The sequence below is a fragment of the Thermobia domestica genome, chromosome 12, assembly GCF_964235325.1.
Source record: "Thermobia domestica chromosome 12, izTheDome1.hap1.1, whole genome shotgun sequence".
Lineage (NCBI taxonomy): Eukaryota > Metazoa > Arthropoda > Insecta > Zygentoma > Lepismatidae > Thermobia > Thermobia domestica.
In genome coordinates, this window is record NC_137465.1 from 76,991,776 (window position 1) to 77,019,300 (window position 27,525).

Sequence of the window (27,525 nt, forward strand, 5' to 3'; positions counted from 1 at the left end):
TTTCCGAATAATTTGCCATGTAGCTTTCATTTTATTGGAAGCTTTCCCAATGTAAGTATCATTCTCTAACATTTTTGCCTGTTTTATGACCTTATGTAAAACTCGTCTGTACATTTTGTGATATTGTTTAAACACGGGAGTACGGCACCATCGGGATAGTTGATGTAAATAGCGCATTTTTTCTAGAGAAACCTTTATTCCAAAAGTCTTCCACTTCGAACTGACATTTACCGATTTATTTATCTTAAATTTTTGTTTAGGAAAAGCAATATTAAAATAATGAGTAAATATACATAAAAAGGAATTAAATTGGTCGTAAACATTACATTCAATATAAACATCTTCCCACGACTCAGTTTTCAACAAGTATCTGAAATATGCCACGTTAGTGCGTGTAAATGAACGCCGTTCAGACCATTCCACGCCCATGTTTGTATTGTTATTAATTATTTCTGTGTAAAAATAAAGAAGTTGAGCATTATGATCAGAATAGCCTAGGTTTAGTACATTAACATGAGATACGAAATCATCACATGGAATTATAATTTGGTCAAGAGCAGAGATTCTTGTTTTGCCTATTCTGGTAGGAGTATTTACGATAGGTTTCAGATTAAATGATGTGCAGAGCGAAATGAGACCTTTTTCTTTGCTATTATTTAGTAAAAGATCAATATTAATATCACCACAAATTACTAACGACTTTTTTGAGGACGAGAATTCCGATTCAAGCCTTTCTAATTTATTCAAAAAGTCATTGACATTACTGTCTGGCGTGCGATAGAGACAGATAAGTATTAAATTATGATTGCAAAATTCAAGTGCTACAGATTCAAAAGTTTTCTCAACGTTCAATGTAAAGGTATTCCTTAGAATTTTGATACGAAAGTCCTCTTTTACGAACATGGCAATACGGCCATAGGATATATTTTTTCTACAATAGTACGCGGATAGTTTAAAACCTGTGAGTGAAATTGTTTCTATTTCTTCTTTATTCAGCCAATACTCCGATATACACAAGACATCAATTTTACTTAATTCATTTTCCAAAATAGGGGGCCGCGGTGGCTCAGTGGTAGAGCGTTCACCTCTGGTGCTTGGGGTCTCGGGTTTGATCCCAGCCCCCGCCAAGTGAACTTTGTGGTGGACAAACGCCGTGTGCGTGGGTTTTCGCGGGGTTCTCCCGTTTCCTCCCACTTTCTTCATTCCACCATTTCATTCATTACTCATCATCACCGTCTCCTTTAGCCTACCCGGCATAACCGTGGGACGTAAAACTCAAAGATTTCATTTCATTTCATTTCATTTTCCAAAATAATTTTTAATTCGATTATTTTATTTCCTAATCCTTGGACGTTGTGGTGTAGATCTGGAGACTGATATTTTTAGACTCACTTACGTCTTCTACTTTTTGATTAGAAACATTACCGGTAGTTATATCTACTGCTTTTAGTAGGGGAGTATTACTTTGGCAGCTTACGTCATCTACAACATTTAGATCCGAGATACAAGACGGCATACCACAACACACATAACCTACATTACTTTTTTTGTCATAACAATTACAGGAAACTTCTCTATGTTTATTTTGCGGAAGTGAAGTACACGTCATAAATTTCGTTTTTCTGCAGAACTCGTAACCTATAAAAAAGCATTTGCTGCCTCAATAATCCAATCACAGACCCTTCTCTTTCCTTTTGCATTTAGATGTAAGCCGTGACTAGTGTAATCCTGTCTACGCAATGCACCTAAACTAACAAATCTAACATGGATGTACTTTTTAGAGATTATTTCATTCACCTGCATATTAAATTCAAATATTGATCTGTTTACACTACCGTTCGGCCTATGCGGAAAATCATACATATAGGGTGTTGACAATACTACTGTTCTAATATTTCTTTTACCTGTGCTTTCAGGTGCTCTTTCTAAAGATACTAACACATTCTGGGTTTCTAGTGGATGGCTTAGGTTATTATTAGTTCCACCATCTAACACAACACAATCGTTTTCAGTGAGATTACTAGTTAGTTTGTGAACGTTCTCAACGATGGATTCGTAGGGTGCACTTGGTTTCATAATGCTGCTTACACTAAGGTTGTCACATACCGATTCCAGGAAGTGAAATCGAATGCTTGATAGTGAACTTAAACATTCCTAATATGAGACTGAACCCATCCTTTTACCCAAAAACCATAACCGAACTCAACCTTCGGTTACAAGGTATGATTATCATTTTTATTTATTTCAAATTTCAAATTCCTCGTCAGAATTCGCGAAGACAAAAGATTTTGAATTGAATAACAGGAGTTATCTGTTTGTAACCGAGGAGTTACAGTGTGTTAAATTAACAGCTGACAGCTCGACGATTACTGTTCAGCCAAAATTCGAGTAGTTAAGAGTTTGAATAAGTCATTATTGTCAGAAGTTATCATTTTTGGAAAAACTGTCATATATGCCCTGAGCCAATATATATATATATATATATATATATATATATATATATATATATATATATATATATATATATATATATATATATATATATATATATATTCACTTCACACTTGATCAACATTATTATTATTATGTATGCCTCCAACTTGCAAGGGTAACTTAATACTATAATTAGTTGAAAGATAGGCAAAAACCACATACTTCCTATTATAGTAGAATTGAAATAAAACTTCATACATACTAAAGACTGACCAACAGAATAGGTAGCTAATAATACACCAAGCCATAAGCCCACAGCACTGACTAGTAAAGCACCTAGTTTTAGGTATAATGGTAATACAATAAAATTAACAGTAGGGAAAATTAATCAACTTAATATTGCACCTCCTAAAATTGCTATAACTACTAGCCCCAGTATGCCCTTACACATAGTTCACCCTCCATTATCACTAATAGAGTGAATAATAGCTCCTCCAAATCCCCTGCCGGTTAAATAAAATCTTAAACGAACAGAATAACAGGCAATCAATCAGTAGAAAAAAAAAAAAAAAAAAAAAAGCTTACCACGTTAATCAAAGCTAGGGAAGTAACTTCTAAAATTAGGTCCTTAGAATAAAACTCTTCTAAAAATGGTATACCCTAGCCCATCCCAACCAAGAACAATTCTAATTAAATTAGGAGAAGTAATTAATAATACTATTGAAAGAACAAATATTAAGACTAGTAATAAAACGATTAAGATAACGCTCAGAATCTATATACTGCTTACTATAATAAATTACTATACTGCAAATATAAACAACAGATCTTATGGATATAAATGATATTCAATCAAACAGAAGAGTTATAACAATTTTACTTCTATCAAAAGAAATAACTTCTCATTCAATAAATACACTAAATCTATTAATTAAAAAAATAAGCCTACTACAAATAAAAAATATACTATTTAAGAGTACAAATCTAGTTACACAAGTCTAGAAAGGTCAAACCACGGCCTTGGAGGCACTTGAAAGCTTCCTTAGTTCCACAAACTAAAATTTTTACTAAACTACCCAAGCAATTATATTCACAAAACGCTCGGACCAGCAAAAAAAGATTAATAAATTTAAGGGTAGTCAATGTAATATTACTCCCCCCTCAACAAGAGTATAAATTAGAATATGGTATGCCATGCTGAGTATATAAATATAGATATAATCTATATATATGAATATAATCTATAAGCAGCACTAAAAAAAGAAAGTAATGCTAAACCTAATATACTTGTTCATGATCAAGCAACCAGCAAATTCAATGTAGGAGGGGCAGTCATATTAGCAATTTTTACAAAAATCATCAAAGGCTGATACTAGTATAAAAGATAATATGCCCCGATTAATTAGTAATCTCCGACTTCCTAGACGCTCATAAGAAATATTTGCAAGACAGAATAGACCAGAAGAACATAGCCCATGTGCAATTATCAATGTCAATGCCTCGCTAAATCCCAATAATTCTATAGTCATCAAGCCTATTAATACTAAGCCTATATGAGCCACAGAAGAATAAGCAATCAAGGATTTTACATCAGCCTGCCGCAGATAGACTAATCTAACTGACCAATTTCCCACAACATTAATTCCAAATCAAATCAAATTTAAACCTACAGCTACATTTTCCATGAAATACATAATACGCAACAAACCATAACCCCCTGATTTTAAAAGAACACCAGTCAAAATTATTGAGCCACTTACTGGAGCCTCAACATAAGCCCTTGGTAATCACAAATGAACTAAAAATATAGGTATCTTAATTAAAAAAGCAACTACTAAGGCAAAATATCACATATTATATCTAATTCCTAAATTTATAACACTCCCCATACTAATTTTCAACAAGCTACTCTTAATATATTCTAAATTGAAAATACCAATCAAAAGGGGTAAGGAAGCAAAGAAGGTATACAATAACAAATATATACAGATGGTGATCAGAAAACTGGAAACACCTGAACGAAATTGCGACTTACCAGATTAATATGGTGTCGGGCCACCTTTCGCCTTCAGAACAGCCTTGATGCGACGTGGGATGGAGGCATAGAGGTCGTGAATGGTAGCAAGTGGAATTTTACACCATTCCTCGTGCAGGGCATCGGCCAGTTCTGTGAGAGAGGATGGAGGTGGAAATCGTCGCCGGAGTCGTGTTTCCAAGACGGACCACAGATGTTCAATTATGTTGAGATATGGGGATTGGGCGGGCCAGTGGAGGTGTTGAACTTCATCCCGATGTTCCTCAAACCACGCTGCAACAACGCCAGCTGTGTGAATGGGTGCATTATCATCCTGGAAGATGGCGTCATTGTCCGGGAACAATATCCAGACCATAGGATGCAAGGGGTCTCCTAAAATTGCGACATAATCGTTGGCAGTGATTTGTCCGCTAAGTGTGACCACAGGACCCAATGAAAACCATGATATGGCGGCCCACAGCATCACCGAGCCGCCGCCATGTTTCACAGTTGGGCGGAGACACTGCAGATCATAAGCTTCTTTGGGCGTTCTCCACACATAAGCACGGCCCGTGGTTGGGAATAGGGTGAAAGAAGACTCATCCGACCATATCACACGTTTCCAGTCCTCAACGGCCAAGTTGCATGGTCGCGGCACCATTTGCGGCGTGCGAAAGCGTTATGGTCCCAGATGAGCGGTTTGGCCCGTGTAACACGACCCCGTAAGTTCATGTCATGTAATTCGCGGCGGACTGTGATTGTCGAAACAGGGTGGGGAGGTGCTGATTGAGTTCCTCCGTCACTTGCTCCACAGTGGCACGACGGTTTTGCGTGACAATGCGCTTTAATACCCGGCGTGACCTGTCACTCATGATTTTCTTCCTCCCCCTGTTCCGCTTCCTCGATGTGGTTTTCCCGTGTGTTGTGTAGGCCGTCATCACCTTCGACACTGTCCTATACGACACCCTAACACAGTAGCCACTGCCGTCACACTCACTCCACATAACCGCGCACCAACAATTTGCCCTCTTTGAAAATCTGAGAGGTCTCCCATTTTACACTACCTCCGTCTGCTGCAGCCACTGGACACTGCTGTTCCACTGCGTCTGACGTAGTATGGAGACCGACCTAACACACCACCACCAGCGGTCCGGCGCTGCGGGCGCCACGACACCACTGCCAACCCATACATCTGACGTGTTGCCAACTACAGGTGTTTCGATTTTTCTGATCACCATCTGTACCTGCCTGTACACATTCCGGCTTATAGCCTCAACCTAAAATTAACAATAAAGTGGAAATTAATGATCCTTCAAAAAAGAAGTAAAATATAGACAATATAGACAATTGGACGAATATTGATTTGTAACAGTAGCAATAGAAACCATTGGGTCTTGGGGTCATGAAGGATCTAATTTTATTAATGAAGTTGGTCATTGAATAGCAATCAAAACTGGTGATTCCCGAGCTACAGCATTCCTTTTCCAACGTTTCAGCATCGCCATCCAGCGCGGGAATGTGTCATCGATCTTAGGCACATTACCTCCTAGTAAAGAACTGGACGAGATTTCTCTTCTATACACAATAAGACGGAAGTAGAGACATCCTAGGAGGCTGACAACCACTTTGACTATATTCATGAAGAATGTTTTGAATCCAGTTTGGATAAATATAAATTCTGGGAAGTCATGGCTAATACCGGTAAATTTGGGAGTGGTAGCAACATTATCTACAGATTTTACTTTGTTGCTCAAAATTATTCAAGACCCGAAAGATATTGTTGTCAAGCTGGCCGATGTTTATTTTGGAACAAATATGATGGCTACAGATAATCTATGTATTCTTAGATGTGCTTATAAGGAAGAAATAATGTCCGTATTGTTATTGTAATATTCTTATTAACGGGAAATTGTATGTTTAAACCTGTAATGCATATACAAAAGCTATAATATGGATCTAAATATTGAAATTTTTATATGATCTAGAAAAAGAAAATCTGAAATAAAGTAACACAAGTAATAGGAGATCCAGAAAACTTCACACCAGCCAATCCTCTAGTAACCTCCGTCCGTATCCAACCAGAATGATATTTTCTATTCGCGTATGCCATTCTCCGATCTATTCCTAATAAATTAGGAGGAGTTACTGCATTAGTAATATCTAATCTTATTTTAATAATTATACCATTTTTCCATACCAGAAAAATACAAGGGTTACAACTCTATCCTATCAATCAAATTATATTCTGAATCATAGTATCCACAGTAATATTTTTAACCTGAATCGGAGCTCGTCCTGTAGAAGACCCTTATATCCTGACAGGCCAAATTCTCACATTCATTTACTTTGCCTACTTCCTATTTGTACCTTACCTATCTACTGTATGGGACTTCTTATTAAATAAAAAATTAGTTCTTTGGCTGAGAATAAGCATATGTTTTGAAAACACACAACAGAGTTTAATGATAGAAGTTTAATGAAATTTTTAAAAAATAATCGTTAAATCATTATTTGAATATTATTTTTAATCTTATTTTAACGAAAGAAGTCTTATAATTTTTTTTAAGAAACAATAAAGAAAACCCCTTAGACAGGGTTTGAACCCACGTCAAAACTAATTTTCTTGACTAGCATGTTGCGCTAGCTCACTTGGCTACGAGGGACGACAGCATCTGGCGTCTACTTTGTGCTATATGTAGGTCATGACTCGTGATGTCGTATCTGTATCGGCCAATCAGATCAGAGGATATCAAACGTTCTGGATCCGCAAATATGCCACCGGTCGGTACAGTGTATAAGGGGAGTTGGGAGGTCGGAATTATAAAAGGCTTAGTCAGGTATAGGGATCCGGTATAATGGTAGTCAGGTATAGAGGTAAAGGTAGGGATCCGAACCTTGAACATCACTGACAAAGAAAATCAGTTTATTAAAAATCAGTAAACCGAAATATTGGCAAAGACAACAAAAATCCACTCCCACGGGCTTAGGATTCGGGCGTTATAGAAAATTAGAGGCATATGCCGTGTGCCCACGGTTACTATTGTGTCAGGCTTAGGATAGATTCATTGACACCTGTAAAAAAAAAAAAAAAAAAAAAAAAAAAAAGGAATCCATACGCATGATTTACGCCAGATGAGTAGCGGGAGACGAAAATAAATATTTGTTCTGCTCTACTTTGAAGATACTGTACCTCGATTAATCCTGGTTCAAGTTATGCACCCATTTGAGATGATATTTTTCTTTCATTAGGAAGAAAACACAAGATTATCAATCATACATCATTAATGTCGAATATTTCATTTTTCAAGAAATAAAAATATTTTGTAGATAAAACTTATATTTGCTTTTTACTTTCACTAAACGAAACACACATAAATTTGAAACAACACAGTAATACTTTTGAATTATACATTATGTTTCACTTATAATCGAATTGGCCCATAAATGATACGATCACAGGACGATACCATTAACGCGCACGATTTTCACGACCGACGGATGTAGTGAATCGAGTGATGATAAAGAGTTCATTGCAGATATTTCACTTCCATTAGAATGCGTAAAAGATTCTATTTGGCATGTAGAATAGCAGGAACTTCGTGGTGCGAATTTCACTTATATTTTCTTCATTTCTAACATCACTTAAACTGACAGACGAACTGTTTTAAATTCGTTATTTATATTAGAAATAATCTTACATTTTGTTTGCTGACTTGAACACTAGAATTGTCTGCAACTTAATAATATATACTTGAGAGTGCAAACTCAATACGTAGTATTGTTATGAAGTTTGTAAAGCACTCTGACGCGCGTCTTTTGAGAGCGTCAGTTCGTAGCGTGTTAAGCAGCGCAAGAATACACCACCAAACTGAAATATAGTACATATGAAACATTTAGTTTTTACTTCATTGTTTCACTGATGTTGTACAATAGATAGTCTATCGTTCAACTGAAATCACATTGAAGACACTGATACTCCCAATAAAACATGAAATTAATGATTATAAGTAAATGTTACAAATCTGTCGTTACTGCACGAGTCTACCTGCGTGGGTGGGAGTATAGAGAGTAGCGAATTCCTTGTCTGATTTGTTTTGACGGGAGAAGCAGGGCTGTCTGGAAAAGTGAGGCACCTTTTGGGTAAAAGATTCCTTTACTTTACTCTCCTCCGAATGTTGGCTGGTTGCGTTTTATTTCCAAGAATTGGCGTTAGTAAATACGAGGGTTGATAGAAAAGTTTATATATATCCATATCGTCATAAGTGAAAAAGATCTGCGCCACTCACTAGGAAAATGACTTAGCGAAAGATACGATGCATGTTTTTCAAATCTTACGACGTTGCTAATAACACAAAGAATAAGAAAAGTAACAGAATTTAAGGTTTATTTAAAAGGCAAACTATTTATTAATATATATATTTATTAACAATTACACTGGTCAACAGTGAAAATCCTTCAGAGATAAAACTAACCAATTCTTACTAATTTTAGGGTGCTGATAACAAATATGAAATGAGTTTTTGAAGATTGGTTTGGGTTTCAAAGAAATACGTTATCACCCGATGTGCTCTGCTGGGCAAATTAAGGGTTGGTGGCAACAGGAACTATCTACTTATTTCAACAAATTTCCATTGTTTGACGGTTAGTTTCATTGCTATCCTCAGGGACATACGCAGGGGTGGGTCCTGCTGGTCTTGACACCCCGACTTGTTTGTAAATTTATTGTAATTTCAGGTGCAGTTTTACAAATTTTAATATAATTTAGCTTCAAATTGTATTTAAACCCTCGAAAAGCTTAGGATCTTTCCCGAAATAAATTCCTGCGTAGTCTCTGGCTATCCGTATTGCTCGCACTTCATCGCTAACAAAGAAATATCAACCACTTCACGCTTAGTTTGTATTGAAGAGTTTGCCAGAGAAAACATGTTGTGTAACGTTCTTTTGTAGTTACAATTTGCCATCTCGGACGTAGTCGTGGTGAGATATTGGGTGGGTGCTGTTATTATTATTATTATTATTATTATTATTATTATTATTATTATTATTATTATTATTATTATTATTATTATTATTATTATTATTATTATTATTTATCGTTCTATGGCTATACTAAGCAGAAACATGTCGCGTAAATTTGTTTGCAGTGCAGAGTAAATTGTTCGTTTTAACGAAGTGAAGCGAAAAGTGGAATTTCGCTCCTATCATAAAGAAAGAGTATCGCTTGTACTTTGGCTGTAAAGTGGGAGATGTGCACAAGAAGTGAGCACCACATATATGTTGTAATACTTGTTCTACAAATTTTCGGGACTGGCTACACGGAAAAAGGTCATGCGTGCCATTTGCAGTTCCAATGATATGGGGAGAACCGACAGATCATAGTTCAAACTATTTTTGCATAGTTCTTCCAATTAAAGGTCTATCCAAAAAACAAAAAAGTGGACTGCTACTTATTCAAATATTCCTTGAAATGTTCGTCACTGTGCCACACTCTGAAGAACTAAAGGTTCCACAGCTTCCCGTACCTTACTTCAGTGTTTCACCTGATGAAGAGCAAAAGACGAACAATGTCGACCCACATTGTCAAATATTGCTGCAGATTCATCGTTTTTCATCGATCCTAACTTAACAAAACCAAAATATCATTATCTATTCATCATATGATACTCAACCTGAATTAAATTACCTGGGGTTGTCAAAAGTGGCGCAGAACTGCTGGCATCCAAACTCAAGAAGTGGGGAGCTTATTCTGAAGATCTAAAAGTGTTCGTGTTGTGAACACGTCAGAATCCGTAAACAGTATTTTCAGTGGAAAGTGACATATTACGTTGTAACAATGTAGGCCTAACTGGTCTTATGAGTAAACTTAACATAGACGATAATCTCGATGAATGTTACTATAACCAAAGGAGATTACCCCTTATTCCATTTCTATTAAGCGGCAAAAAATCTGTCTCCAATATTAGGGGGCGGAGGACGGGTAAGATCGTTCCCATATTTTGTTTAAAGCTATGTTCGAAATATTCATGATGTTGAAAAGCAATACTGTGGAGGATCAGGGGAGTAGAGTTGTCTTCAACATTGTGCGGCGGGCAGATTTGAGGCTTATTCTGGGGGATATCAATTTCATCTCATTTTCCTTTGTAGCAGTCGGACACAATTCATCACACTTATCCCCCAAAACACAATTGAAATCGGATTATTGGGGGCACAATCCCTCAGTTCCAAGATTGGAGGGGGCATGTCCCCTTCATCCCCTGTGCTATTTGTGCCAGTGCTTGTAATACACACACTGTCAACAGATGTAGACACGAAGCATAAGAACATTTTTTACACAACGACTGTGGTAACCATAATATAACTCGTGATATCAATATATTTACGAAATAGATTATATTTTGTTGCTAGTTAGCATGAAATATTTAAAGATTTTACAACTGATTTGAATATTTCTATTGTTTTAATTCATTATAAACATATGGAGAATTAACATTTTACTTGTAGCTACGAGTGGCTGCTTTATTGGTTGAAGCAAAAAACAGAAAACAAGTTGACACCAGCGGGAACCGAACCCGTAACCCTTGGAGCGTGTCACAAATGCTTCTGACTCTGCCACGCCGTCATTTAATAAATTTGCGCAACGTACGACATATGCGGCGAGTCGAAAACTTTAAGACTCTTTTTGTATGCCATATTAGCTCATTGCGCTCTCCCAGTTTGTAATATGAACACTTTAAATGTTATGGGGGCGCGGTGGCGCAGTGGTAGAGCGTTCGCATCCTGTGCTTGGGGTCCCTGGTTCGATCCCAGCTTGCGCCGTGTGGACTTTGTGGTGGACAAACACCGTGCTCGTGGGTTTTCTCGGGGTTCTCCCGTTTCCTTCCACTTCCTTCATTCCACCGTTTCACTCATTTCTCATTATCACCGCCTCCTTTAGCCTAACCGGCATAACCGTGGGACGTTAAACTTAAAGATTTCATTTCATTTTACTTTAAATGTTCACAATCACTTTGCGAAAAATGGCCCCGATGTTAATTTACCAAAGTCTGATTTCTCCTTGTAAGTGAAAAAAGAATTTCAGGCATTTTTGGATATTGATATTTGTAATTGCAATAATAACAAGATACGGTGAATTAGAAAAGAAAGTGGTCTGAGGCACTGTATGCCTATTTTTGTTTTTTAATTTAAATTTGAAGTCTCTCGACTATAGTATTATCATGACAGAAATCAGTGTGTTTCGTCGTTATCGTAAACGTGTGCAATTTGCTTCATAAACGAGTGTTTTTTTTAACTCTTACTTAACTGAGAAGTCTTAGCGTAGTGGCGTGAGCATTCGTTTCGTAATTCAGGGGTCCCGGGTTCGATTCTCGCTGCGGTAAGTTGTTTTTATGAACTATAATATTCATACTTCTGATGTGTAATAAAATGAAAAAGGCTCAATTTCTTTCGGTCTTACAAGTTAAAAGTGGAGACTGCTTTCTTCACAGGGGAAATACTAGCAAACTGACGTCACATGTCTGTCTACAACCTTGAATCGTACTATGGTGGAAAACGTAACTTGTTTAGCAAACAGTTCGTGAATACGACCTCTAAGGGTCATGCTTAAGGCCTAGTATGAGTCATAAATGTGTCTGAAACGATATTGTATTCGAGCAATTATTCCGAACGTCTTCCACTACTACTCCTACTGCTAGAAATAATATTTTCATTCGCCATTTCCAAGACGTTCCATACATCCGTTCAACCAAAGTTTGTAAATAGAAACTATGCTTTCTTATATTGGTATGTATATTGTTAAAATATCAATATAACGCATATATAATCCAAAGTCTTTTAGCCAAAGAAAGCGTGTTACTATGTATCATGGTGAAGACAAATCCTACTTAATTTCTGTTTAGGCATCCGAAGTTTCGATATTAACGTTGTCCAGGAGCTGACACCTTCTAATTTCCTTTCGGACACTAATCGCTCTTATCCTTTCTCTATCACTATCTCTTATCCTTTCTTTTTGTTTTCCTATCAACTTCAGTATGCTTATTTACATTGCAATAGGACGTAATATGGGTGTCTTAAATTTTCAGTAATAATAATAATAATAATAATAATAATAATAATAATATAATAATGGTATTAACATTTTTAAAGTTGCTCTAAAATTAGGCAAAACTTACAGATAAATCGGGATTTCGGGAGAGTGTCTGGACCTCCAGGACACACCTCTGCAACTACCAAAATTTTAAACCAAAGCGTTCCACTGAAGTTCCATGTAGAAAGTATTCTACTGTACGTTTTGAATAAGATAACTGTAATAAAAATAACTTAATATCACTGAACACTAAGGCATATAATAAACTAACTTTTAGGATATGCAGAAGTAATTATAAAAGCTTTGCAACAGAAATACACAGCCATAATAAATTCAATGAACTCCGAAATACAAAGTAACAAAATGGCATATAAGATTCAGTCTACAAAGCAATTGTTACTTAACACTTTCCGGATCCGGGGTTTTTGGGATATTTTTTAGACTTTCAGTCAAGCAGCTACTGCATGGTCACTATTTATCCTAGGATCATGGTTCATACCTCATTCTCTTCAGAATAGAACTGGCTTTCAAATGGTACCACTTGCATGCTCATACCATATACGAGGAGCGGGAAAATGATGTCAAATGGAAAATTTCGAAGGGAAATTTTTTCCTCTCACTTTGGGCCCCTCTGGAGCGACCCGGCGTGAACGTAGCCATCTAATATATATATATATATATATATAGTACTTGGTATACTAAATGTGTGCCAAATTTCAAGTTTCTATCCTGAATACCAAGGGCGGGAGAAATTTTATCAGGAATTCCCACCATGCCCCAAATTACCGTAAAACACCATGATCTCAGGTAAAAAATTTCCTGAGACATTCCTAATTACCCTAGGGTCATGTTTCGCCCATCATTCTCTTCAGAATAGAACTGCCTTTCAGGCGGTATGACTCACGTGTCTTCATCATGTATCTAAGGCGGGAAAATGAGGAAAAACGGGATTTTTGGGGTAAAAATATCCTTTTTTTTCAACTTTTAGCCCCCCTGGACCCCCCTCTTTTATCGCAGATCTGAAAAAAATCTGGTAAATACTACTCTGTGGGCTGAATGTTTATGCACAATTCCAATTTTCCAGGTGCAAAAGTAAGCCCGCCAAAGAAAAAAAAATATATATACCGACAATGTCCCATATTCCCTTATACAGAGGGAAATTTTTAAACATTCCCTGAGACAAACCTAATTACCCTAGGGTCATGTTTCGCCTATCATTCTCTTCAAAATAGAACTGCCTTTCAGGCGGTACCATTCACTTGTCCCCATGATGTATCTAAGGCGGGGAAATCCCGTGAAAGGGATTTTTTGGTAAAAATTTCCCTTTTTCAACGTCTAGCCCCTCTGTACCCCTCTGTTTTAACGTAGAAATCTGTAAAAAAAATCTGGTAAATACTACTCGGTGGACTGAATATTTTTGCACAACTTCAATCTTCTAGGTGCAAAAATAAGGCCGCAAATAAATAATACCGAAAATGTCCAAAATTCCCCTATACAGAAGTATATTTTGATAAAAATTCCCTGACACTTCCCTAATTACCCTAGGGGTATTTGTTGCACATCATTCTCTTCAGAATAGAACTGCCTTTCAGACGGTATGACTCACGTGTCTCCATCATGCATCTAAGGCGGGAAAATGAAAAACGGGATTTTTGGGTAAAATATCCCTTTTTTCAACTTTCAGCTCCTCTGGTTCCCCCCTGTTTTAACGCAGAAATCTGAAAAAAATCTGGTAAATACTACTCGGTGGACTGAATATTTTTGCACAACTTCAATCTTCTAGGTGCAAAAATAAGGCCGCAAATAAATAATACCGAAAATGTCCAAAATTCCCCTATACAGAAGTATATTTTGATAAAAATTCCCTCACACTTCCCTAATTACCCTAGGGGTATTTGTTGCACATCATTCTCTTCAGAATAGAACTGCCTTTCAGACGGTATGACTCACGTGTCTCCATCATGCATCTAAGGCGGGAAAATGAAAAACGGGATTTTTGGGTAAAATATCCCTTTTTTCAACTTTCAGCTCCTCTGGTTCCCCCCTGTTTTAACGCAGAAATCTGAAAAAAAATCTGGTAAATACTACTCGGTGGACTGAATGTTTGTGCAAAATTTCAATCTTCTACGTGCAAAAATAAGCCCGCCAAAAATACTTTACATAACCCCCCAAAAAAATATTACACGAAAATATATATATTTTAGAATTATGACGTCATCACCTCCTATGTCTCGACGCAGGAAGGTGTGAAACCATACGTAATGTCTTCTACAATGCTTCTGGACTTGAAAAAAAAAACGGACGAAAAAGCTCAAATAGGAGAGTTATAACGCAATGTACCATGAAACACCCCGTATGGTACAGATTGTACCATGGGATCCCCAAAGCGTTAAAGAATGGAGATACACTATTTTGAGAATCGAGATAAAACGAGATATGTTTACGATACTTTTCGTCCCGTCTCGATTTCCATCTCCAAAGCGAGACGATAATTTGAGTTAGCCTTCTCCCGTCCTAAATGTAAAATATTAACTCTCGTCTAAATTTTGTTCATTCTGTATCAGAAACGAGATGAGAAATTCCTCTTCTCGTGAGCAACACTAAACAAAACCGAAATATTCTTGCCAAATGTTACATTTCTGGTTTTAATGTTATGCCCTGAGCGATAATAAGCTCTTAACTTTTAATCTTCTATGAGATAATAATAATTATTATTATTAATATTTTTATTCCTGAAGATTTGATAGTTCAAGTATTGAAATATCCGAGTATTCAAATATCAGAAGAAAATAAAACGCGTGTCACCGCCGATCAATCGCTATCAAAAATTCTAATGTAAAAAAATGTAGTGGTCGTTCGTGGATCCGATTTGATTCGACTACCTTCGGATTACTGGTCGAATCACTTAACCACGATTACTACGCAGCAATTGATTTGTCTTTAGTTTGTTTATGAGTATAATACACGCGCCGTATTTTATTCAAAATGAAGGAGTTTTGTATTTTGTTTTTTAAAAAATCTGTAATTTTGATAATTTAGTGAATACAGTGATATAATGCCCTCTGAGTCAATTACATATTCCTGTGTTTTGTCAGTGAATCTATTAACAAGCTACTGGTTTCAACGAACGGAAAAGGCGCTTTATTTAGGTGAGCCGGAAGAAGTAACGCTTTAGATGAGTGGTTTGAGTTGTAGTTTTCTAATCTGGCGCCCCGAGTCGATTCCCGCGTTCGCTGTTTACTCTTTTTAAAGTGTTTCATTTACAAGGCTAAGCTCCAGTTGGATGCTGCTAAATGAAAGATAATCTCCAGTGAAGAAATTCAGTGATCTTCAAAATAAAGCAAGAAAAATGAATGGAGGAAACGAGTTGCAGAGTTAATTCTATCACTGATTCTATATTTGATATTATCCGTTAATTTCGTGCATTTTTAAGTTGTTGTTTATTGACACTATATTCTCCCCTTTTCTCTTTGTGTCTCAATGTGTAAAATTTCACAAATATTATACAAATCATGAACCCGAAATTATATTCGCAACCTAACGGGAAATACGTTAATAGGGATAAGTTCTCCATTACAAATAAATTACCAATAGTTAGCATTTTCAAAAAAATATTTAACGAATAATGAAATCAACAATTTCTTCTTTCGAAGTAGTATTACGTATGAATCAGTAGCACCTAGGAGCTCACGCCTTGTTAGACCCCTAAAATTTTCATTGGGGGTTGGGTTTTTCCCCCCAAATGATCCATCCATACTTTTAATTGATTTGCAGGTAGGACTCTTGTCAATAGTTTCAAAACTCAGCGCAAAGCTTTGAGTTAGTTGAAAAAATAACCTACCATATGTACTGCATAATCTGTTTATATATTATTTGATACGCGGATATGTATAGTTATTTGAACTAAGTAAACTTGTTTATATAATCCTCATTTGAGTTAATTATAAGAATAACTAAGTCCCCCGACTGTTATCTTCTCATCAGCGCCTCTGATATCCGTATATTTTTTCAAGTGGCTGTGTATAGTTGTACGTGTGTATCATGCAAACAAGAAGTACTGTGAATATAAGTATCCAAAGACTCCCTTTGTCATTTCGTTAGCCATCGTTTCGCTCCACTTCTGCACAAAAACACTCCTTACGATTTGTGCTTTTAACAGTTGGGGGCAACTTCATGCTGCTGTGCTAGCTACTACCAGGCGTAATTAATCTTCGAGCAGGCGTTAGTTGGGTTGCCTATCTCGCGGACTTTGTACATCAAGAATTTCTGTGGTCCACTGTACACACCCATACCTACATCCATGTTTGAGCAAAAGTTATCGATTCATTCTTAAGAAATAAATTAATGCCACCTTTCTGATTTTGTGCCATTCCTCGTGAACCAATCAAGAGTTGAGATTTGAAACGTGAGGGATTAATGTATCTTGGGAGTACCTACATACCACCCATTTATTGTCCCAAGATTCATGTAGGGCCATTTCACTATACTTATCCATTCACGCTTTTTGCTTATTGACTCACTGATTTACGTATTAACAGATCTCAGAAACTACTAGGCCTAGAACTTTCCATATTCAAATTGACGGTGCATGTATCATCGGAAAAATGGCTGAACACTAAAATTTAATTTTTAAATATAGCACTATTCTCGAAATTGCGATCTATCCTTCACTTTTATCGAACTCAATGCTCTGAGGGAGGAGGGGGTTCAAAAAAACTAGGGATGGAAGAGTATGTTGCTAGATCCTCAAGTTTTGCAGATGAAACTCAGTATATATACTTATTATTAAAAGTGAATTGACCATGTTCTAGGATTTTCGAGAATTCCTCTTCTAAACGGGGAAGTGGACAGTACCTTTATTTTAATTTCCTATTTTGTATTCATAAAATGGCCACAGTGAGAAAACAGTTGAAGCGTTTAAAAATTGAAATCCATGAACAAAGTAAATATATAAAATAAAGAATAAAAAGTGAAGATAATAAAAATAATAATCGCAGATAGTGAGGAAAAAATAGTGCTATTGTGGGAACAAATAAACTACTTCGGTATTCATTATATTTTTCACTGGATATTTGTTAGTCACCTGAAAGAGAAACTATCTGATATAGCTGTTCTTTTCTCGAAAAGGATATGTTTATGAAAAATGTTTGAAGATTATATTTTTACTTCTTTTTTCCCGCTTAGGATGCGTTTTTGAATTGAAATGATTTTGTAACAACCTATCTAGACCCCAAGTACTATTTTCCTCCAGAATTCATCTCAAATGGTTCAGCCGTGATTCAGTGATAACTAAAGAGAGAGAGAGAGAAAAAGAGAAAGTTTATATAATTTTTATATATTGAGAAAATTGTTATTGAAATTGCACCCTTCTGGCCTTCCCGTTAGAAGCAGAGTTTTCGGAAACGTTGGGCACGTTCATTTATTTTTAATAAGGAGTTCTATCTCAAGCAATTCTCTAGCAGAAGGGCTCGTGATATACTCTTGTTTCTTTCCTACTGTTTGAAACTGTACTTTTCCTTTAGAATACACATTTTAATGAAACGACGTGATAAAAATGTCAGTTCGAAGAATACTGTGTCCAGAACTTCAATTCAAACTTTTTTTCTTTTTTTAAATACTGTAACAGACAACATCAATTTCATTTGTTTCTATTTAGATGGTTATGTAATATTCCAGTATTTCCCACAATGGGAGTCATTCTGTAGAAAAGTAAATGGCAACTACATTATCAATATTAATACAACAACAACAACTTTAGATCATCCTGAGTCGAAACTAATCTTTAGACACTAGGAAACATATTATTCTATTCACTAACTTTTATTAGATTTAAATCTGCAGAATTTTATGCAACAATAATATAGACAGTGTGAAATATAACTCTTATTACTTTGAAACATAGGATGTGTTCCGTTCTATTTCTAACGATTATTTTTATTTTTATTCTTATAGATACCGACTGGGGCATCTGGGATTCTTCTCAAGCGAAGACAGATTCTGACGATACTGTAGTATCAGAAACTGAGAAATGTTTCGTAAGTTCCAGTGAGAATTTGCAGAACAGTGAAAAACTGGGAACTTCCATCTGGTACCAAAACACGTTACAGACAAATTCACAGATAAGTCATGCCGAGAGCTGCGATGTGAGTGCAAATACATGGCATGAAGGAAGATTAGCACGCACAGAAATCCATGCAGATAAAAAGATTGACAATAGCCATATATCAAGAGTGGAAAGACCTGACTCACCGTATTCTCCATCGCACACTTCTTCTGAAGATAAGGCGTCTCAGCTGGAATCTTTGCCGTTGCGTATTAGTGTATCAGGACAAACAGCGGCTAGACCAACACAACAAATTCAATCTGATCCTCATTTTATCCTTTCCGATACCGTAACATCCCCACCTTCTGTTCCGGTAAGTGTTATACCTCCAGCCCCTGTTCTTTCATGTGTATCTCAGCCAGTGCAGCCAATATCAGGAACCGTCATTAGCGGCCCGCATCCAGCAACAGTACTACTAACGCCATCTGTTACTGCGTCAGTTCCACCTTCTCCATCTATTGGTCTCCCTGTTGGGATGCCATCAATACATGGAAATGTGACCTCAATTGTAAGTGCTCCTTTAGCCATATCAAGCACTATACCTTGTGTTCAAACTTCAAGTCAGTCATCATCAGTGGTGCCACCTGGAGTCTCATTACAACAAGCAAATTTAGTACCTTCACAGCAATTCGGGTTTTCGAATCCAGAGCATGCTACAGTTAACATAAATGCATTACAGACTCGGTCACCATCTTTAATTAGTGTTACAATGATGCCAACAGGTTTACCTGCAGCTTCTGTAAATATAAATGCTACACCTGCTACAGTAACATGCTTCCCAGGACAAGCAGTACCTACTGCTCTTGTGTCGGAAGGTAAGGGTAGAGATTATGGTAATATTGTTTTTTATGGTAGCGTATTATTTTAGTATGTAGGTTAACTACTGTAATTACACTGGTTGTAAAAATTAGCTATCAGTATATAGATAGATAAATATGGATTACTTTCGACGAAAAAGTGTGAATATAAAGAATGCTGACTACCTTATTGTAATTATTTTAAACGCACGTGGATTCCAACTATAAGAGGATCATGAGAGGAAAGAAAAGCTCGAAAATAATTTATTTCGCCATCTTTTGGTGTCAGTAACATCATTGGCCTAAATATCCAACTTAGTTTGTTAATGTGGTTATTTATTTCTTGGGTTGTGTTATTTCGTATTTTACTGTCAGTGTTTTGAGTTATTGTGCTTGTGTATCATTAGTGCTCCTCATACTTTTATTATTAGTCTTTTAAATCTAGCAATCCATAGCAGCTTTTGAAGTTTGATCAGAATTTTTAATTTTCGAATTCACAGTTTCCTTTTGTGAATATACTTCTCTACTTTCCCAAACTATACTTCAGGTCTGTAGTAGAGTACTCATCTCTTGTCTGGAGGACCACGTATTTGGTCTCAGGTTGCCAGAGTTTTTGGCTGTCAACGTATTTTCTTTTCTTTTCTGATCTTTAACGTCCTGCAATTATGCACGGAGGCTGAGGAAAATGGTGATAATAGGTTGATGATAATGGTGGAATGTTGAAATTGAGAGGAAATGGGAGAACTCCGAGAAAATCCAAGCGTCAGAGGTGAGACTACGGCGCTATGTATTTTTTTGTGTCTTACCCGTTTAATCCACTGTCACAATTCGTTAATTCTTTCTTGCTTATATTTTAGTTTGCAAGATAAAAGCCAGGGATGTTCAACTAAAATTTTCATTTTCCTCTTGTCCTTCTCATTGACTATCCGCAGCGACAGCCTATTGTATGTGTAACATGTGATGCTCGAGAAATTAGAATGTATTGATAAATTACGCACACTCTTATCACAAAATTCAAACTGTTTGACTCATCGTATATATAGCTGAGTGTCGTGTTCTACTGAAAATTCATTAAAAAAATCAAATTTCATTAAATGCCTACTTGAATATGAAGGAATACGAGGAATTTGTTGTAAAATTTATCAGTATGCCAATTCTTCCTTTTTTTAAAGTAATATGCTGGTAAATTTCATATTAACATGCATGCGTACATACTGACATTAAATTCTACGTTACTTTAACAGTAATAGAAATACAATTTACTTTCTCATTGAAAGTTATCTAGAGTTCAACATTTGTTCGTAATTTGTCATCTGTCCTTCCTTTTCTTCTTCTTCTTCTTCTTCTTCTTCTTCTTCTTCTTCTACTACTACTACTACTACTACTACTACTACTACTACTACTACTACTAATAATAATAATAATAATAATAATAATAGCAATATCCATTAGAACATTTCTAGTCGCGTAGAAAATCATTCATGGGGTGCTACCCAGAATCTCCGAGAATTTTAATAGTTCTCCATACCAGTAGCAGTCCCTACACTTACTGCCTGTTAGTGTGTATTGTCAACCGACAATTTGCTGTATTTTTCTTGTTTGTTTAGTTTGATCCTTCCGTCTTATCTTCCTGATTTGCATGGTATACATTTACTAGTACTTTTATTCCTGGATTCAGAGTATATGCTTGTAAACAAAGTGTGGGTGCATCTTGGGGAGACATCTCAGTTATGGTCGCTTATTGGACACCATTTTCCAATATGGGTACAAAATAAGCAACCAGCGTGTTAACTAAGTAATAAAGGACTAATAATAAGGAATAATAATAATGTTACTAAGGAATAAAGTCACCTACGAAATTCATCTTTGTTTCGAACCATAAATTTTCGTGGTCAGGAAACCATACTTTGCGATATATTGAAATTGTATAATACAGAAGAAAAAACGAATCCTTGTGCATGTAAATTTAAAAAGATGCAGAAACTGGTTTGAAGTACAAAAAGGTTTATGATTACAACATGTAGAAACAATATCAATTATTGTACTATTAATGGCCGTAAATATCAGTAATACAACCACATTAAAACATTGAAAAACTTGCAGATGTGACTGAACAACTGAGCTTTCCTACAGTATTTCCCATATATAAACTACATTATACACACTATTTGAGTATCACATTATTTAAATCTTAATATTGTCATTTTTTAATGTGTCAAAGTGTAAAATATAAATACTAATACTATAATGCTAGATGGTCCCACATAGAGAGCTGCGTTACCTTTTTGCAGTTTTCGCAGATTTTTTCAGACAGACAATATCTTCTACATCCGATTTGATCAACCCTGTATTTTTAATACCTCTAATATTGTCTTGTTTTTTGAAGTATAGCTGAAAAATTCCTTTATATGCGTAAAAATTTAAATTTGAAAGCAAAATGCATATGATTTACAATGGTAAAGTTTCACAGCGCTTTACACAAAGAGAATAGAATGTACACAACGCTTGAAACTTCTTACCGACACATTGTTTACATTTGTTTGGTTTGCAAAAACATACCCGTAATGCAGCAAGTGGTAGAAATTAAAAACAAGTTTCTGGTCTGAAGAAACCGTCTACTTCTTCCCATTCAAATTCCATAGGATTTTCATTAATATGTTTCGTTTCTAATAAAGTCAAAGATTCTGGGATTAAGTACGCGCATCTTATGTGGTATAGAATAGCAGATAAAGTAGACGGCAGGCATCTCATTGATAGGTTTACAGCTAAGTCGATAGATTTCTTAGCGTAGAGCATTCATTTTTTTCTAATTTAGTCGATCTCGTTCTCACACAGCTGAGAAATGGCTTGCTTTCAGCAAAATGAAGAAGATAATTTGTTGCTTGTGCATTCAGTCATGCATTTTTCTTACCCAGTTTACTCACAATACCATTGCCAGTGAGAATATGAGCTTTGATGACAACGCGACTCATTTCATCTCGAAGTGTATCGTGTAAGTGGTGAATAGAAATTAAACGACGCTTTTCTTCAAGCTCAAACATCGCCCGTTTAGACTTTTACTACGTAAGGTTTCAAAATACCTGAGTAGCAATACAACTACATTTGTATCATTGGGCATCACAACAACTCGCTGGGCGCCGCATTCAGCTGCCCAGTATGTGTGAGTATTTCGATCTTGGCTACATTTATTTTCTTTTGAGTGTAAGGTAGCAGAAAGGACAATATAATTTATTACCATTCCTCTTGTAACGAGAATCAAGCCTGTTGAAGGTCTTTCAAACATTTTTTTTGTTAGTTCTTAGTTTTTATTTTATTTTGAACGACATTCCAAAATTTTCCAATTTGGAAATGAAAAATGAAATGAAATTTTTGAGTTTTACGCCCCACGGTTATGCCGGTTAGGCTAAAGGAGACGGTGATTATGAGAAATGAATGAAATGATGGAATAAAGAAAGTGGGAGGAAACGGGAGAACCCCGGGAAAACCCACGCACACGGTGTTTGTCCACCACAAAGTTCACTTGGCGGAAGCAGGGTTTGAACCCGAGACCCCAAGCACCAGAGGTGAACGCTCTACCACTGAATTTTCCAATTTGGATTGGTATGGGAGTCTGAGATTGTAGGTAAGCAATATAAGTAGATTCAGTAGTGCATGTTTGACGTACTCTCACTTTCTTTGAGGTAATTGTCACAATAGCTATCAGAAATTAAAAAAATGTATTTCTTTGATTGGACACACTTCAGTCGTTTGTTGAATAACGATATCTATTGCTTCTCCAAAGTTACTAAATGCTGACATTTTCATCGTTCTTTATATGACATGAAATTCAGTACTACTCAAGTCTCACCTGGAAATTCTGGATGGAATGAGATTCTTTTCTCTAAATGTAATACTAGCTCATGCTTCGTTGGTTCCTAAGGTGCATCACCTTCAAACAACTGACGTGAATTTATCGGATCATATGAGAGTGTTTCTTCCGTTGTCAAACCTTTTTCTGTTTTAATGTTCTTCTGAATCTCAGCAAATCTCTTGATTGATTGTAGATGTCACCATTGTTGTGTTAGTAATAAATGTTCCGAGGATGGGGGCACAGAATTTTTCAATTTTGCCAGTCAGTTTCCTTTCTTTGATAATAAAGCGCTCTTTCCTAAACTCATAGTGACGGCTTGCGTCTATTAGTACATCTATTTTTTTTTTCTTCGCATCCTCAGGTACAATTTGTTTTATCGCAATGTTATGTCAAATCCAATTTGAATGGATATTATGCTATTATGAACTGAAACAAACGCGTGACATTAGAGTGAAATTATTGGGTTTGCTTCCTTTTCTATTCATGATGAACTGTTTCTGTATAACGAACTGTTTCTATATGTATGTATTACCTGTGCACTTGTAACATTGTCCCAAGCGTTGACAATGGTAGGAACTTGATGGTAGATTAGGTGCCATTTTCGTCATTTGGTACGTATTGAGTTTTACATCCTTGTTTAATGATTCCTCTCTCATTCTTTTGAGCTCGTTGAATTTGTTTGTTCTAGTTTCGTATCTAGGGCCGCTGCGTGGCTTTTCAGAAACTACGAACTAGCCCCCCATGGACTTTCATGCAGGTAAGGACAGTATATTTCAAGGCGCTTCATTGATTCCAAATACCATGATCTATAACGCAAATAACTCAGACAGTTAAATTGCTGAACCACAGGGATCAATGACAACTGTCTCAACATGTAAATTCCAGTCTCTTTCGCAATCAGATGTTCAGTGTTTCGTATGTGTTCTGCAATGCTGAGGAAATTTTCTAGATAAATGCGAAGTTCTGACTTTTCGCTACACTGGTTAAAAAAATTTAAATAACAGTCGCTTAGTTGTTCACCTGAAACTAACAACTGAGTGTGGAGGAATTTACACTTTTCTTTTTCTTTGTTTTGCAAAACCAGTCGAAACTCATTTACTTTTCCAAGGAAACTGTTGTATTTTTTCTTTTCATTCTTGTCCCAGAAAGCATCTCAGATCATTTTCTCAAGTACTTCAGTTAACATTCCTTGAAACGCCCGAACGTAATGTTTTCAATTCAGTACACTTGTAACTGAATTCATTGTGAAGATATATGTTTCTATCAAAACATACTGGAGACTACTACCAATGAGATATCTTCCAGCACACGTATAGCCACTTTTATGCAGTGAATCCTTTCCAGCATTGACAGTATGCCATGAAATTCCTCCTGGTTCTGAGAACTATGTCCACAACTGTACAGAATATCCTTCGTCACAGAAGACCGGAAGGTTTGGTTGTCTCAATTACTGTGTCACCCATTCAGAGTATACACAGTAGCCTGATCAGTCACTGGGGAGGGAATAACTAGCAGAAACCGATCTTGTTCAGTTGATACAATCTTGGATGAAATTAAAAAAAATGGATACTGCTTCACGTTGGTGATACAGGTTGAGTGTTGCCTACAAACGCACCACATTGAGGAAGAGAAATGACAAACTCTGGTTTGAGTTCATATGTGGTTGCCTCATCGAATCTATGAGTGCCAGCATCTTCAGCACCTTCAAAGCTGTTCCAGAGAGATGTAGTTGTACTTTCCTTGGTTTAGTATTTTCTGATATGGTAACTCACATTGGAGTTTACAAGCTCTCTTCATCAATAGTGTTTGTGAAACCTTTTCCTTCTTGTAAATCTCTTCTGATGTCTTACGTTGATTTAAAAAAAAAAAAAAAAAAAAAAAATGGCAGTATGATGGCCTCGAAATGTACGTGAGAGCGAGTACTTGTCTTCAAAAGTCGAAGTTATCAGGAGTTCCTATTGTGAAGTCTCTTAAATTCAAATTATTTTATATCCATTGAATACGAGTCGCTGATAGAAACAATTGAAGGAAGTTATTAACGTTTTACTTCTGCATCGATTATAAACTGAGCACTCCATCATTTTATGAAGGAGTGTTTTCTTCATTCCATGCCATACCTTATAATACATTATTTGGAATAGAGAGAATAATTGCTAAGATTTCATTCTGTTGCATTGGTATCAGAAATGACATCACATTCCAAATCATTACCATTCTGAATCTTGGCGACATCAGTGTCTGCTATCCTTGTCATGAGCAGTTATGTCTTACTAATGTTGAATATTGAGGAAAGGAATGATAAAACAACATCAAGTATCGTCATCGTTTACCAAGATTCTAAAAGATCTGTGGAATCTATGGAGTTGGTTGCTAAATTTGAAATGTACATTCTTGATATTACGTAGAAGTATCCTTGCAATTTTTACGGCATTGTGAAGTCTTACCTGTTTGGAGTAAAACTGCAGAGCTTAGATCAGAAGAAAATACAGGCAAAGGTTCGTATCCTCTTTCTCACGACGCTTGGTCACCGAGAGTACCTCACCTCAAAGCCCATGACGCTTGGTCACCGGGCTCCTATCTAAGCTTACCTAAATATTAGTGGAATTTCTTATTATAATTTGTGTACATAAACTTTTTATAATAAAAAGGGAAGGGAAATGTCCAAATCTCGAGTACATTTTATTTGCTCTACCCAAGAAATTTTACATGGTAGATGCGTCGGCGTCTATTTGCAGACATTAAAAGGACTTTCCTACGGGGCGCTCTTTTTATTAACGAAAAAAGACTTAGAAACTTTTTAAACAATACAGTGTAAGTGTTACTAAAAGGAGGATCATATAAAAGATAGTATCCGTATTATTATAAAAACTCTTAACGGTAAATTGATTCGTTACAGGCTGGCAGGTATTTATGCCGACAACTAGATCTGGGAAAAATACATATAAAGAAGGTGATAACAATATGGCAGAATCAGGCTCCCGTATACCTCTTAATATTCCTCACTTAACTAGATATTCTGGTCACAGTACAGACGATCCCGATCGATTTTTCATGCTGTTTGATCATTTGACTTTACTTCAGGCTTGGACCCCCGAAAGGAAGAAAGAAATTCTTCCTGTGTATCTACAGGACGTAGCTCTTGACTTTGTCTTACAATTGCAAAATCTGAATCAATTCGACACACTAAATTACGAACAACTGAAAACCAAATTAATTTCTCTGTCCCGCCCAAATATAACAGCGTATAAGGCGGAATTAGAAATTTTTCAAGTTCAACAGAACGAAAACGAATCGGTCGATTCATGTTTTTTAAGGAAATTGAGGGCTATCAGACAACTGATGCCAGAGGCTTCAGAGGAACAGAAAATTCATTTTCTTTCGTTAGGACTACAACGAAATTTGCTGCAAAAGATAGCGTTAGAATCCTTTCCAACAATCCAACGGCTGCAGGATCGACTCCACGAACTGGAAAAAGCTCAAGATCTCATGCAAAAGAGGAATTATGTAGAATTGTCACAGGCAATTCATTCTTTAATCGGCCAACCTAACCGCCCCTCACCACTCCCTTTGTACGACCATTACAGCCAAACGAATTCTAATTCATATCTGCCAACCTATGCACAACAGCCAACTTCTACTGTGCATCACACCCAACCTGCTCCTAGTTATTCGCAATCGTTACCTTCTGCACCTCCATCGCAGAATATCTTCCCTCTTCAGTCAACTTCCTCTGCACCTGAAGTTTCGAATCCGCACCCCCACCAAAGTCAAAACCCGCCCTCACAACCTCCTCACACGGACCTTACCAAATTAGCCAATCAAATGGCCGAGTTATCGTTAATGGTGGCGCAGAATGCCATGAAGTCCAATTATAGGCGTAACAACGGACGAAAAGCGGATGCGAAGAATACCAATAAAGGAAATAACGGTGGTAGAAAAAAGAACCATTTTGTAAAAAGCGACAAAATATCAGTCTGCTCAATTTGTTACAAGAAGAACCATGGAGCATCCACGTGTTGGAATAATCCAAAAAATTCCAACCAGGGAAACGCATAGATGGGCTCGCAGGCCAAAGTCAAGCCTCGCGGGCCCTTTCAGAAAAGTCGGCGTGGGCCACACAGACACCACCACAATTAAAATGTGATGGCAATCAAGAAGAGCAGGCAACAGCAGAAACTTTTAAGGGCACGGACGCCAAATTCTTCACCCAGACGACCATTAATGAACATCGTGAAGATGTTAAAT

General features: G+C 36.5%; 1 protein-coding gene across 3 annotated transcripts in view; it reads left to right on the forward strand.

Annotated features, from left to right (window-relative positions):
• The window catches only part of LOC145666520 (uncharacterized), a 466,510-nt gene that overhangs the window by 123,225 nt on the left and 315,760 nt on the right, over positions 1-27,525 (forward strand). For all 3 annotated transcript variants that reach the window (XM_081733813.1, XM_081733810.1, XM_081733811.1), the window contains exon 4: positions 18,483-19,448. In XM_081733813.1, the coding sequence (XP_081589939.1) occupies positions 18,483-19,448 (966 nt within the window). The remainder of the gene's footprint in view (positions 1-18,482; positions 19,449-27,525) is intronic.